The sequence below is a fragment of the Aegilops tauschii genome, chromosome 7, assembly GCF_002575655.3.
Source record: "Aegilops tauschii subsp. strangulata cultivar AL8/78 chromosome 7, Aet v6.0, whole genome shotgun sequence".
NCBI lineage: Eukaryota > Viridiplantae > Streptophyta > Magnoliopsida > Poales > Poaceae > Aegilops > Aegilops tauschii.
The window spans coordinates 442,874,361-442,887,258 of record NC_053041.3 but is presented as its reverse complement, the minus strand read 5'-3'; the positions used below and the strand labels follow the sequence as shown (position 1 = coordinate 442,887,258).

Sequence of the window (12,898 nt, the reverse complement as noted above, 5' to 3'; positions counted from 1 at the left end):
CATGGCTAATCTTCGTCGGTTGTGAACCATAGAGCTTGGCTGAATTTGTGGGATACGGTGGCTCCGGGCAGAGTTAAGGTACATACCTAGCGACTCATACGCAATGGACTTTGCAGTGGGCTGAACTACATCGACGTAAGATCAAACCAGGAGTGTTTTGTGTGGTTTGTGGAAGAGAAGAGACGAATTTACACAGGTTTTGGAGATGCCCCCATTCGGCAAAATTTTGGAAAGTTCTGCGCCCGGAACTGGGAGTACCGGTGGCGATCCCGCCGGAGACAATCTGCTCCCAGAGTGCACTATCTCATTGGCTCCTAAGCTGGTTTGCTGAAGCGACGGATGACGAGCGAGCTATTATGGTTCAGGGGTTATATGCCTTATGGTTGGCACGGAATAACACACGTGAAGGGAAGAAGATTGAAGAGGCCACAGACATGGCGGGGATGGTTAGAAGGCTAATGGAGGAGTGGCAGACAGTCCATGGCAAGGTGAGCAAAAGCCCTCGAGTGGTTCGACCTCAGAGATGGAGCACTCTAGATGAAGGATGGGTCAAAGTTAATGTTGATGGGGCAAGAAGTAATGGAGGGGATAAAGTGGTTGTGGGGGTGGTATTCAGGAACAATGTAAGAGCGTTCATCGGAGGTGCATGTTACTACTATCCGACGGGAGATGATCCAGAAAAGATGGAGCTTCAGGCATGCAAAAGGGCGGTGGAACTGGCGGAGAAGTTCAACATTCCTAGCTTGCACATCGAGATGGATTGCAAGGAGGTGGTACGTAAACTCCAGAGCGAGGAAGCCGACCTCTCGGTGCTGGGACCGATGATCAAAGAGGTGAAAAACATGCTGGCGACACGAGAAAGATGGAAGGTGACTTGGGCAAGGAGGATGGTGAATGGCGCTGCACACGGGCTAGCTAAGGAGGGGGTACCAAATAATCTTAGCAAAGTTTGGGTGCATGTACCACCAGACTGTATTCTTCATACTATTTCGGCAGAAATTCCTGACTTTCATGAATAAATAAAGATGTGGTTGAATTCAAAACAAAAAAAGCACGACTATCCTCCACCACTCTGCCCTAAAAATAGTACTAGTACTATCGTTGATGACCAATGGAGGCCGAGCTCCATGGAGCTCGGTATCAAAATATGATTTTTCATAAGGCGAAGAAATTTGATTTTTTTATGAACATACATACACATTTATATTATGTATGGGCTACATTTCATAATACAGGGTGTTATACTTTCACACGATGCCTAAAAAAACACAATATGTATTTTCCAAAATGGCTGACATTTTTTTGGGGCTAGATGTAGCGACCAGACCTCAAATGGCCTATGCTGCTGTGCACCAGTGTCATCCCTGGATCAGTAATGCTGACACGCACAGTACAAATGGAGGATTTATAACAGAGTAACAATCACACACTTATTACATCGAATATCTCCAAAGAGATTAAGAATGATAAACATGGCTTAAGGCCATCTAATAACGATAACAGCGGAAGACTTGGAAGATAAGTGAGTCCATCAACTCCAGCGGCATCACTGAGTATAAGACCACGACCTAAAGCACCTTACTCGTCGTCTGAAAAGTCTGCAACATGAAACGTTGCAGCCCGAAAACGGGTCAGCACATAGAATATGCTGGCAATGTAACACATAGAGAGCAATGAACAATAATGCTATACTACATGCATATATGGCTAGTGGAAAGCTCTATGGTTACAGTTTTGCGAAAAGCCAATTTTATCCTACTTCAAAGGAATAAATTTTATTTAACTATCATGGTGGTTGAAACATTGAGAAGGTACCTCCAACTCAATCCCAATTAAGTATCATCATTAACCCAACAAAATTAATTATAAGTATCACGGTGATGAGATTCAAATGATAATCCAGGTACTAGATACTCAAGTTGTCCATAACCGGGGACACGGCTAATCATGATTAGTTTGCACACTCTGCAGAGGTTTGCGCACTTTTCCCCACAAGACTCGATCGCCTCCGCTTGATTCTCGCACTGCATGATGTTTGAGAAACGGATGACCGAGACACAGTCTTTCAGAAACAATCACTCTTTACTCTGGATGGACCGGTACACCTACTTTCCCCTACATCTGCTAGTCCACCTCTTCAAGAGATCCTGTAACCTACTCAGCTATGCTAGAGCCCATAATAGCTTGTGGCTGCACACGGAAGTTTCTAGCATGAATAATCTTATGATCCCTTTGAGCCTGGGTGGCGGACCTTATACATACAGACAACACTGGGTTCTCCAGGTGCCTCAATCCACCCAGATGTGAGTTTTAGTTGCCACCTTAGGTAAACCATTATTAACAATCTCACATCTGTCATGAATTTCACTCAAACCCAATCCACGTCTACGAGCATAGCATGGCAATATAATAGCAACGTAGAAGTAACTCCCAAGGGTTTGATAAAGTAAAACAGGTAATAGGTACTACCTCAACTACTTCCCAATACCCACAGTTTAATTAGATCCTAATCATGCAAGTGTTTGAGGAAAATAGATCTAATGCAAAATAAAACTGGGTATGAACGGGGTATGATCAAAGTGTTACTTGCCTTGCTGATGATCCGCAAAACCTAGCGATTCGAAGTAACAAGCGGCACACTCCGGGTACTCTATCGCAAACAAACAAGCATACAATCAGTACTCATCTAATGCACAGGTAAAACTCGAATGAAAGATCCAACCAGAAAGTTCAACTTAAGAACTCCGGTTTGCAAAAAGAATCAACTCGAAAGAAGCAACGAAAGTCAAACGGCAAAAGAAAGAAACTTCGTTTGCTAATCTGGATCTAGGTCAAATTTTACTGTAGCAAAAACTTGTTTGAGTAGGTTAAACGGAAAGAGAATTTCGAGACGAAACTCTAGGCGCTTGAATCGCCTGATTCCGATAAACGAGCGAGAAGTTAAACAGAATCAAAGATTCGATCAGAAATCAAATCTGAGAAAATAACGAGAAAATCCGACGAAAAAGAAAAACGGACGAACGGTTAAATAACAGACGTTCGTTAACAGAGAAAACCGACGAACGCGTTCGTTAAAACGAACGGTTCGGTGAACGCTCGTAAAATAATAAAACCGAAAAAAAAACCGATCTAGGTTTTTTTGAACGAAGGGGTTTTTTTTTTACAGAAAACCGGCAACGACGGGAATCGGGGCAGCGGCGGTACCTCGACGGCGGGCTCCGGCGGCGGCGGGGCTTGGCGGCGGGGTGCAGGGCTCGGGGGTGCGGGGGCGCCGGCTCCGGCGGCTCCCGGCGGCGGGGCGTGTTGCGGTGGCGGCGATGAGGGGCTCCGCCGGCGGCTCGTGGTGAGGAAAGAGAGGGGGGCGGTATTTAAGGAGGGGGGGGGGGGGTGTGCGGCGGCTTGGGCAAGGGGGCACCCGAGGCGGCTCCCGTGCCCGGGACGGACTCCGGCGGCGAGCTCCCGTGCGGGAAGAGGAAGGCGCGAGGCGGGCCGTCGGCTGGGCCTTTGGCCCAGTCGGCGCGCGGGCGGATCTTTTTTTTTTAAAATTAGTTCCGCGGAAAATAATACGTAGAAAAATAAATAAAAATCAGAAAAATATGGAATAAATTTTCCCCGTCTAGTTAGAAAATCTAGAATAGGGTGAACATTGTTTTTAAGTCAAAATAAATATTTTGAAAACATGCAATATTTTTAATGCAATAAAAATTGCAAATAAAATCCAAATAATGATTTAACACTTTTCCTCCAGTATTTCAATTGTTTTGGAGAAGTCATATTTTCTCCTCTCGTTTATTTAAAATGAAATATTTTTCCGGAGAGAAAATAATTAAAATAAAATCCTCGTCTGAAAATCAAATTTGAAAATTCGAGAAAATCCCCAACTCTCTCCGAGGGTCCTTGAGTTGCTTAGGATTTATCGAGGATTTGTCAACATGCAATAAAACATGATATGCAATGATGATCTATATGTAACATTCCAAATTGAAAATTTGGGATGTTACACTAGATTTTTTTTCTTTGTTTGTACAACATACAAATCACAATATTTTCAAACAATTTTTATACAAGTTTGTGCGGAAAACATATAAGTTTGCATGACCCCAATTATTTTTTTAAATTTTTTTAAATATGATGTTCGAATATTTTTTTTAATGCGCTCCGTGGAGCATGTTCTCCATTGTTTATGAATACCTCCGATCCGTGACACTTATTTCGAATCAGAGAGGGTATTATTTACCTAAAATTGAAGACAACATGTTTGTATTTTCTTTTAAAAATCTACAACGGATCAGCTTAACATCCAACATCGAACAGATTCACACGACTCATTTGGTTTGTCTTAAGTTAAACATTTTAAGTGTGATTGAATTTATTAACAAAAATATTGAGGTCTACGACTTCATATGAATACAAAGATATGATACTGATTTGATATCATAGATGTCTATATTGTTCACGATAAACTTGTTCAAATTTTGAAGACATTGGTTTAGGACAACCAAATTGTGCCTTCTAAACCTGGCCAGAAGAAGTAACTAGGTTCTGGTACGATCGACATATATGACTTGAGGGAAGAACCGAAGACGAGAAGCAAGAAAATACCTTAGTCGTCGCTGGTGTTTTCATCGATTCCCCTTGTCTCATGCAATTTATCCCACATCAAGCAAGAGAGAAAACCTAGTATGGTGATGAAGTAATGGCCCGACAAAGTGCCTTGTACGGGTTGTGTCTTTGTCACTGTGTGTTCAATGATCTTAAGGGCATGCACAATGGGGGCAGAGCGTAGGTGCTGCTCTGTGCATCCACCTAAACAAAAAAAGCATGAGGCGCTAGTTGAATTTTTTTCTCCTCCCAACGCACTGAGCTGACACGACCAACTTTTGGACCCACCCCTCTCTCTTTCCAGTTTATATGAGACCTATTTTTTGGCAAGAGGCAACATGTAGAGGAGGACAGGGTCGCTGGTCCACAACCTCTCTCCTCGGGAGCCCGCCTCTTGCAGAAGAATCACTTGTCTTTGCGAGGTGCCTACTTTTGCTCCGTGCTGGCATCCGAGCCTAGCTGGCCAGCGGAGCAGCGGCATACCGTTGGCCATGCCCTAATATCTCTCGCTGGTTGAAGGGGGCTGCTCTACGAATCTTTAAAATATTCAATGTTAAATGTTTCTCTTTAAAATGGTCTTGTATAGGTTTAATGCAGAAGTTGATACTAGGGACAATGATTTTTGGGGGGGCTAGGTTTATCCAAGCTTTTCTTCTTTGTGTTGTTTGAATTTGCTTGGTCTGGTATACTTTATTTAGTTAACCAGTGAATCAAGTCATTATCTACTACAAGAGCATACATGCCTCAAGGTTACCACAGCTCTGTCCACCGACGCTTGCAGTTGTGAGTGGTGTATGTAGTGTGTTAAATTAGGAAAAGCATACAAAACTTGACTGCCGATTGGACGCTAAGAAGGATAGTGTGCATGTAGTTCAACTCGGGATGAAATCCTCACAAAATAAAAACTACGGATGAAATATCATATTCCGGTCCTAAATATCATGTTTCGGTACTAAGAAAGGCTTATTTAACGGCTTCATCAATTTAAAAATTTACTACTATAATCTTAAATATTCAATCAAGATTTACCGGTTCAAACTCTTGAAGGTACTCATAGGATAGGATGTGTGTGCGTGCATTTATACGTTTGATTGTGCGTGTGTGATTATGAACTTCTAGATCTGTATTGTGTTTCTATAAGAGTCCACTCCAACTATTTTGAAGCCCGGATACGAATCCTTGAAATATCCCTAATTAATCAAATCTTCTAAGTGATATTATATATTAAGACTAATAGAAGCAGGATCCTGATAAGTTTCACACGTGTCGCACTAACATATGGCAACTCTGAACATTTTTGATAGCAAGTTTGGTGACGAGAGGATGACAACTTTTTTGTTGGAATGGCAAGTTTAACTTTTTGGGTTGTTTTTTCTTTCCGGATGACAACTTTAGTTGTAAAAAACCATCAAGACCGAAGTGCTTCATGGCACATGCATGCCGCTTATCATTTGGGTAGAAGTAACCATGACCATCTTCATTCGTTTTCGGGACTATAAACCATTCCTTTCCCCGCTAAATTTAATAGGTGTTTTTTCACTGTGGAATCAAATTCTTTGGAACTCGTTGTGTCTTTTAATGGCACAATCCAAGTTTGGTCTCCTTATGCAGCAATACTAGCGGATTGCTTTCAAATTGCCTCCAGGATTGGGTCATTGATGCATCGCTGCAACCGGAAAGCAAACTATGTGGTGCATAATTTAACTAAACATGTTTTTGTTATAAATTCTACTGTTTTTTGGGACGATGATCCCCTAGTTTTATTGTTTCAGAGGTAATCAACAATGTATCATTGCTTAATTCGCAAGCCATGAAGGCTTTTCCTTAAGAAAATTAGTAGGCGTTTTTTGCAACAACATACTTGCAAAAGAGAAATACTCCCTCCATTCACAGATAGAAAATATTTTGAATATTCAAATACGGACTACATATAAAACATGTCTACACATTCAATTTGGTGAAAAGTTAGAACATCTTACCTCCATCCTAAATTAGTTATCTTACATTAAATTTGACTAATGCTACTTCTGTTGGCTTGAAACAATTAGAAAAATTGTCTAGATATAGATGTATCCAACATTAAAACATGTATAGATACATACATATCTAAACAAGACTGGATGAACTAATTCAGGATGCAGGGAGTATTTGTGAACATAGGATACGTATCGTTCCCGAACTCGGAAAGCGCCCACCCTAATTGCCTTGTTTTCGTCCTCGGTTCTCATATGGCAGGAGCTGGACCTGCGCGAAAGAACCCTTCAGCTCGTTGCGGCCAATAAAAGAAAAGCAAAAAAAGAAATTGCGGCCAAGGCTACCAGGGGAGATGTCTCCACGTACACGAGGAGAGAGAAAAGGGAGACAGAAACAGTGGATGCTTCCGGCCGTGGTTTCGTCCCCCCACTCCACCGTCCGCACGCGGGCAGCGTCGTGTCATCGTCTCACGGCGACGGACGGCGCCGTAGACGGGTGTCCTGTACGCGTCACGGCCTACGCATTCGACCTAATCCCTTTCGCCTGATCTTTCCAACGCATCCCTTTGTTTCGTAGTAGCACGTATAGCGTATGCACGGCTGGCTGAGGCCGATCCTTGTCGTTTGACTGGTGCAGCCGCATGCCAGCTCCACTCGCCGACCTGTTCCAAGAAAATGACTTATACGTTTTCCGCTGTTCAAGGTTTTTGTTTTAATAAATCATGTTCAAAAATAATAATTGGTTCTACCAATGGAACATTGGAATGCGAACCAACCTGTGGTTGGATGTATAGAGGGACTGTGGTATCCCAGCCACCAGAGTTCAAATCCTGATGCTTGCATTTTTACTGGATTTATTTCAAGATTTCCGCCGATGCGCATTCAGTGGGAGGAGACGTTTCCGTCGACGACGATGTGCCTACGGATGACTTCCTAAATTTTAAGATGATATGCCGGCTCAGTCTTTCGAAGGTGCTCATAAGGATAGGATGTGCGTGTATGCGCTCATAGAGATGAGTGTATGCGCGTGTATATGGGCGCTTGTGTCTGTACTGATGTTAAAAAGAATGAACATCGGAATATATAGATCAAAAAATACGCTGAAGCGGGCTAAGACAATTTTTGGAGAAGACTTTTTACATGGCTCATATTTTTCCTTATGGATGTTCTGTTTTGCACGACCGTACGTGCCCGCTATTTCTTTGACCAAAGGGCTCGACACGAAATGAAGTTAATGCCACGCACGCAGATCATGCATGGTTTGGTGCCCACGCTTGCCGAGTTCCAGTGTCAAAAGCATAAGGATTGGTTTCTGCTATCAATCGTTCGTGGGGATCCTCCTTTCGTATTCTCTACTACTCGTACTAGCTATTGATTTCAAGTATTTTGACTAGATTTATTTGTGAACAGAGGGAGTAACAGATCCCTCTCGAAGATGGTACAAAAATCCATAAAGCTAGCTGCAGAATTCACGTGGGAGCCTAACGTTCCAAAACGAAGAACCTTACCACCGAAGGCACATTCATCATCATCAAACGAATAACAACCGAGCATTAGCGAAGAGCGGGTTAATTACCGCGTCAACCCCCAGCTGTAATTTCCTTTTTTTTTGACAGCGAGGTTACTTGCCGCGCGAGCTTTCACCGTCGCAGGGGCAAAACCGTCATTGAACAGACTAACCGAGCGCACGACCTTTTCTACGAAGGTGCGCGGGCCAGACACGTCACGCCGTGAGTGACGGGCGGCCCCACGCCCGGAATAAATCAGCAGCCCCACACCGTCCGCTCCCTCTCCCCAATTCTCCATTGCCCACCTCCCCCATCCATCCCTGTTCCTTCCTCGCCAAACCAAACCCATCCAGACCAAGACCAAAAACTTCCCCTCCCCAACTCTCTCCGCCCCTGCGTGAACCGCGGAGCAAGGAAGGAGGAGCCGTCGGGCTACTAATCTTGGGGGTTCCCCCTCTGATCCGGACGGTGAGTTCCAATCCAATCCGATCCCGACTCCGCGCGCGCCCCGACTCGGTGGCTGCCCGGATTCCCCCTCCTTGGTATTTTTAAAGGTCGGTTCCCTGCTTGTTTCGATCGGTCCGGGGTTGGCTAACCATTGCGCGATGATGTAGCAGGTCTCGGCCGTTGCTGCTTGGGGAGGAGCGCCGCGGGTTCGTGGCGCCGGCGTCGGTTGGCGGGCGGTGGCCGGGGGTCGTCGGTCCTTCGCTGGTTCTCTCGTCATCGGAAAAATAAATCGGTCGATCTGCCTCTGGTGAGGGATTTCTCAGGTATGATGATGCGTGTTCATAGTACTATCCTGTGCCTGCGCGGCTGGGTGATTTTGTGACTCATCGCTCCAGTTGGTGGTCTCTGTTCTGCAGATTGCGTCGCGCGGTTGGGTTCTCCGGTGGGGCAAAGGCAGGATTTTGAGCCACTTTGCCCCTAAAATTAAATCTGGTGTGTGCCCTCGCGATGTTCTGTGTTTTTGACGATTTTTGTTCAAGTTCTGCCGGTCACTGACAGAGGGCAATCTAACTTTTGTGCAGATTTAATGGGCGACGAATCCAAAATGTGCCTGTAGCATCATCGGTTGTGCCGTTTCTGGTGTCGGGCTTTCGCAGAGGGTTTCCTCCATCCATCATAGAAGGAAGGAACGGAACCCTTGGCTTGACTTCTCCATGGCTTCTACTAATTCCTAGTGTAGAGCTTCTAACTCCGGTCCATTGTAAATATTGGCTGTAGTTGAGGAAGCTTTCGGCCTCCTGTAACCCCCCTTCGCGAAGATGTCGTCAGCTGGTGTCATTGCGCTTGCTCCGATGACCGACGACCTCGCCTTCTTGCCCATCAGGTTTGATGGCAGTCGTTCAGCACACTGTTTCTCCGGGTCACAGCTGCAGGATTCCATTCTCATCTTCCTTGCTGTGCCTGGTGCGCCTCCAATGCCGATGAGTGTGCTGGGCACTGATTCCATCGCTTCGGTGAAGCTGCGCATCCAGAGGTTCAAGGGCTTTGTGGTGACAAAGCAGCGGCTCGTGCTCGACGGGCACGAGCTGGCGCGCAACAACTGCCCTGTCAAGGATTATGGGCTTGCCGATGGGAATGTTCTGCACCTTGTTATCCGCTTGGCTGACCTCCGGGTGATTAACATCGAAACCGCCAGTGGGAAGAAATTTCAGTTTCAGGTGGACCAGAGCCGCAATGTCAAGTACCTCAAGAGTAAGCTTGCAGTGGAGGGTGATGAGGACCTTGATAGCCTGGAGGATGATGACAAGCTCGAGTACGATGGAGAGGTGCTTGAGGACCACCAGTTGATTGCTGATATTAGCAACAAGGATGATGCTGTGATTCATTTGTTCATCCGCAAACCAGCAAAGGTACGAACACAGCAAGTTGATAAGGATACTGTGGTCACAGTTGACAACCCTCAGAAGAAAGAGAACCTTCAGAATGAATCTGTTGTGGTGACCCCTGCAAAACCAGCTGGTGGCAAGCCTGCTCCTATCGAACCAATTGTTGTTAACCGGAAGGCGAAGCTGTCGTCTGAAGTGATGAAAATGATTGACTCAGCAATAGCTGGTCTTGAGAATGGATATACACCAGTTATGTCAGCAGAAGGTTCAGGGGGTGTTTACTTCATGCAAGACTCATCAGGCCAGAAGAATGTTGCAGTGTTTAAGCCCATTGATGAGGAACCTATGGCTGAAAACAACCCAAGGGGTCATCCACTGTCGACTGATGGGGAAGGCATGAAGAGAGGAACGCGTGTAGGGGAAGGTGCACTAAGGGAAGTTGCGGCTTATATTCTCGACCATGCAGTTGGTGATCGTGAATCGGGCCACGGTGTTGGGTTTTCTGGTGTGCCTCCCACAGCATTAGTCCGAAGCTTACATAGGGGAAAGAGCTTCAAGTTTGGATCTCTGCAGATGTTTATGGAGAACGATGGAAGTTGCGAGGATATGGGTCCCCGTGCTTTTCCAGTGAAGGAGGTACACAAAATAGCAGTGTTAGATATTAGGTTAGCGAATGCTGATCGTCATGCAGGGAACATTCTAGTGTCCAAGGAAGAAGGTGCCACCTGCAAGCTGATTCCAATTGATCATGGCTACTGCCTGCCAGAGAAGGTGATTATTTCTCTCTTGCATTACTTTTGGCCCCTTGCATCGTATCATACATAGCTCCTGAGTCATGCAAATGTTGATTTCGTTGCCTTGTTATTATGCAGTTTGAGGATTGCACCTTCGAGTGGCTTTACTGGCCTCAAGCCCGTGAGCGGTTCAGTGATGAAACCATTGCATACATTGAATCTCTTGACGCGGAAGAGGACATCAAGCTTCTCAGGTTCCACGGGTGGGAGCTGTCTTCGAGCTGCGCCCGTGTCCTGCGCATCAGCACCATGCTCCTGAAGAAGGGCGCGGCGCGAGGCCTCACACCCTATGACATAGGACGTATACTGTGCAGGGAGACTGTGAATAGAGACTCTGTGATCGAGGACATCATCCAGGAAGCGGAGGACGCCGTCCTCCCGGGGACGAGCGAGAACCTGTTCCTGGAGACGGTGTCCGAGATCATAGACCGCCACCTCCTCGGCAAGTAATATCTGTTTAGAAACACTCAGAATAACTGATCTAGTTGTTCGGCTGTATCCGGTTTGCTGTAAGTATGTTTCACAGGGCACTGCCCCAGACATCCTCCTCAAGGGACTAATGATTTCATTTGTTTCTAGCCCCGAACGATTCCGTTTGTTTGTAGCCGCTCAAGAACATTTCCTTCTGTGAATATAGATGTCTGTGCTGCGTTAGACCTTATCACTGAACTAGTTGAGCTTCTTACCGGTGCTTCATGCATAGCAAACGGTTGTCCTGCCTGTGTGTGTTCTCCATCTGCAATTGACAGACCAACGAGTTGGACGGAAGTGCTACTAGTATTGTTCCGAGTCTATAGCAGCTTCTGCATCTGGGTCGTCTATCTTTGCCGTGTTCTACCGGCGGTTCCATCGTGTACGGTCAATCTCCGGTTGTTTCATTTTTATTTCCGCGAGTTGATTCTCACGACCGACCGGATCAATGGCATAATTAGCTGAGGACAAAGCTGGGGATCGAAGGACTGGGAGGGCACGTGCAGCGGTTTACTTTGACTAACTGCGCACTGAATAAAAATATCTGCAACTGGATCGTGCGTGACTAGACTCCCCTCTTCGCTTAAATATCTGCATATCAACTTCGATTTTTCTAGTTAGCACTCAACGTCGCACGTTTCACGTCACCTTGCTTTCTCTCATTTTTATCTTTATCCCCGGTTTGTGCGCTACTAAAGTATGCGTCCAGTGGCAATCTTTGCTGGAATGCCGAGTTATCACGCATGTTTGGTTTATACTCCCTCCGTTTTTAAATATAAAAATATAAGCCCTTCTAAATATTTCAATACGGAATATATACGAATGCATGTAGACATATTTATTTTAAAGTATAGATTCATTTATTTTGCTTCATATTAGAATTTTTAATAGGTTTGCTATTTCACATCAAGATGTGAAATACTTATCTCACATCTAAGTCCAGAACCGTTGATATTGTTTGTCTTTAATTTTTGTGCAAACATGATCGTCTCGCCTGGCGCACCCGTTCCCTTCGCGTTGTCTGCCGCAGCGGCCTGTGTCCCGGCCATGCAAGTGGAGGTGGGCCGTTGTTGTTCCTTTTTAATTCGCGGGCTTAGGCTGGCAGCCGTTGTTTGTCTCAATTGTGGACTCTCACGCATTGTTTGGACTGGATTGTCCGCGTATTTGTTGTCTGTATAATTTTTTGAAGCAATGTGATTTAGAGTGGAGAAAGGCAAGACAAGGTACTGGTAGGTCCGTATTTTTTTAGTGTAGTTCCATGAGTTATAGAACGCTAGGGTGCCAACTCGTATTTTTTGTTCGGTCTTTTGGAACACGACTCTCGTTTTTTTTGTTCTTTTGTTTTTTCCCAATTTTTCTTTTGGTTTTTAAATTTCTTTTTATTTTTTATCATTTAAAATCCATGAATTTTAAAATTTTCTAAGCATATTTTAAATTCCCAACTATTTCTTGAATGATGTCTCATCTAAAATTTCATCGCTTGATTTAGTTTTCATAATTTTTATGCAAGCCCTTTTTTTCGTGTTGCTTGTTGTTGTTTGTTTTTTTGCGTATCCTGTTTGTTGGCCTAGGCATGTTTAGCCTCGCTTTTGTCGGCCCATTATCACAGCCCACTAGCAATCCGTTTCTTGTGTTGTTTTTAGTCGGTGACATAGAATTTGAAGAGACGAGAAAATTAAAATATGCTCTATCGTCGTCGTCGTCGTCTTTCCGGATCA

At 44.9% G+C, this 12,898-nt stretch overlaps 2 protein-coding genes across 2 annotated transcripts; both read left to right on the top strand.

Annotated features, from left to right (window-relative positions):
• Window positions 1-434: 434 nt before the first annotated feature.
• Window positions 435-1,019, top strand: LOC109736625 (uncharacterized). The gene has a single exon (XM_020295835.1). The coding sequence runs from the start codon at window positions 435-437 to the stop codon at window positions 1,017-1,019; it is 585 nt and encodes a 194-aa protein (XP_020151424.1).
• Window positions 1,020-8,300: 7,281 nt separating this feature from the next.
• LOC109736624 (phosphatidylinositol 4-kinase gamma 4) lies at window positions 8,301-11,370 on the top strand. Its single transcript, XM_020295834.3, has 5 exons — window positions 8,301-8,551; window positions 8,701-8,853; window positions 8,947-9,022; window positions 9,112-10,686; window positions 10,788-11,370. The coding sequence occupies exons 4-5, from the start codon at window positions 9,349-9,351 to the stop codon at window positions 11,157-11,159; spliced, it is 1,710 nt and encodes a 569-aa protein (XP_020151423.1). The 5' UTR covers window positions 8,301-8,551; window positions 8,701-8,853; window positions 8,947-9,022; window positions 9,112-9,348; the 3' UTR covers window positions 11,160-11,370.
• The last annotated feature ends 1,528 nt before the right edge of the window (window positions 11,371-12,898 follow it).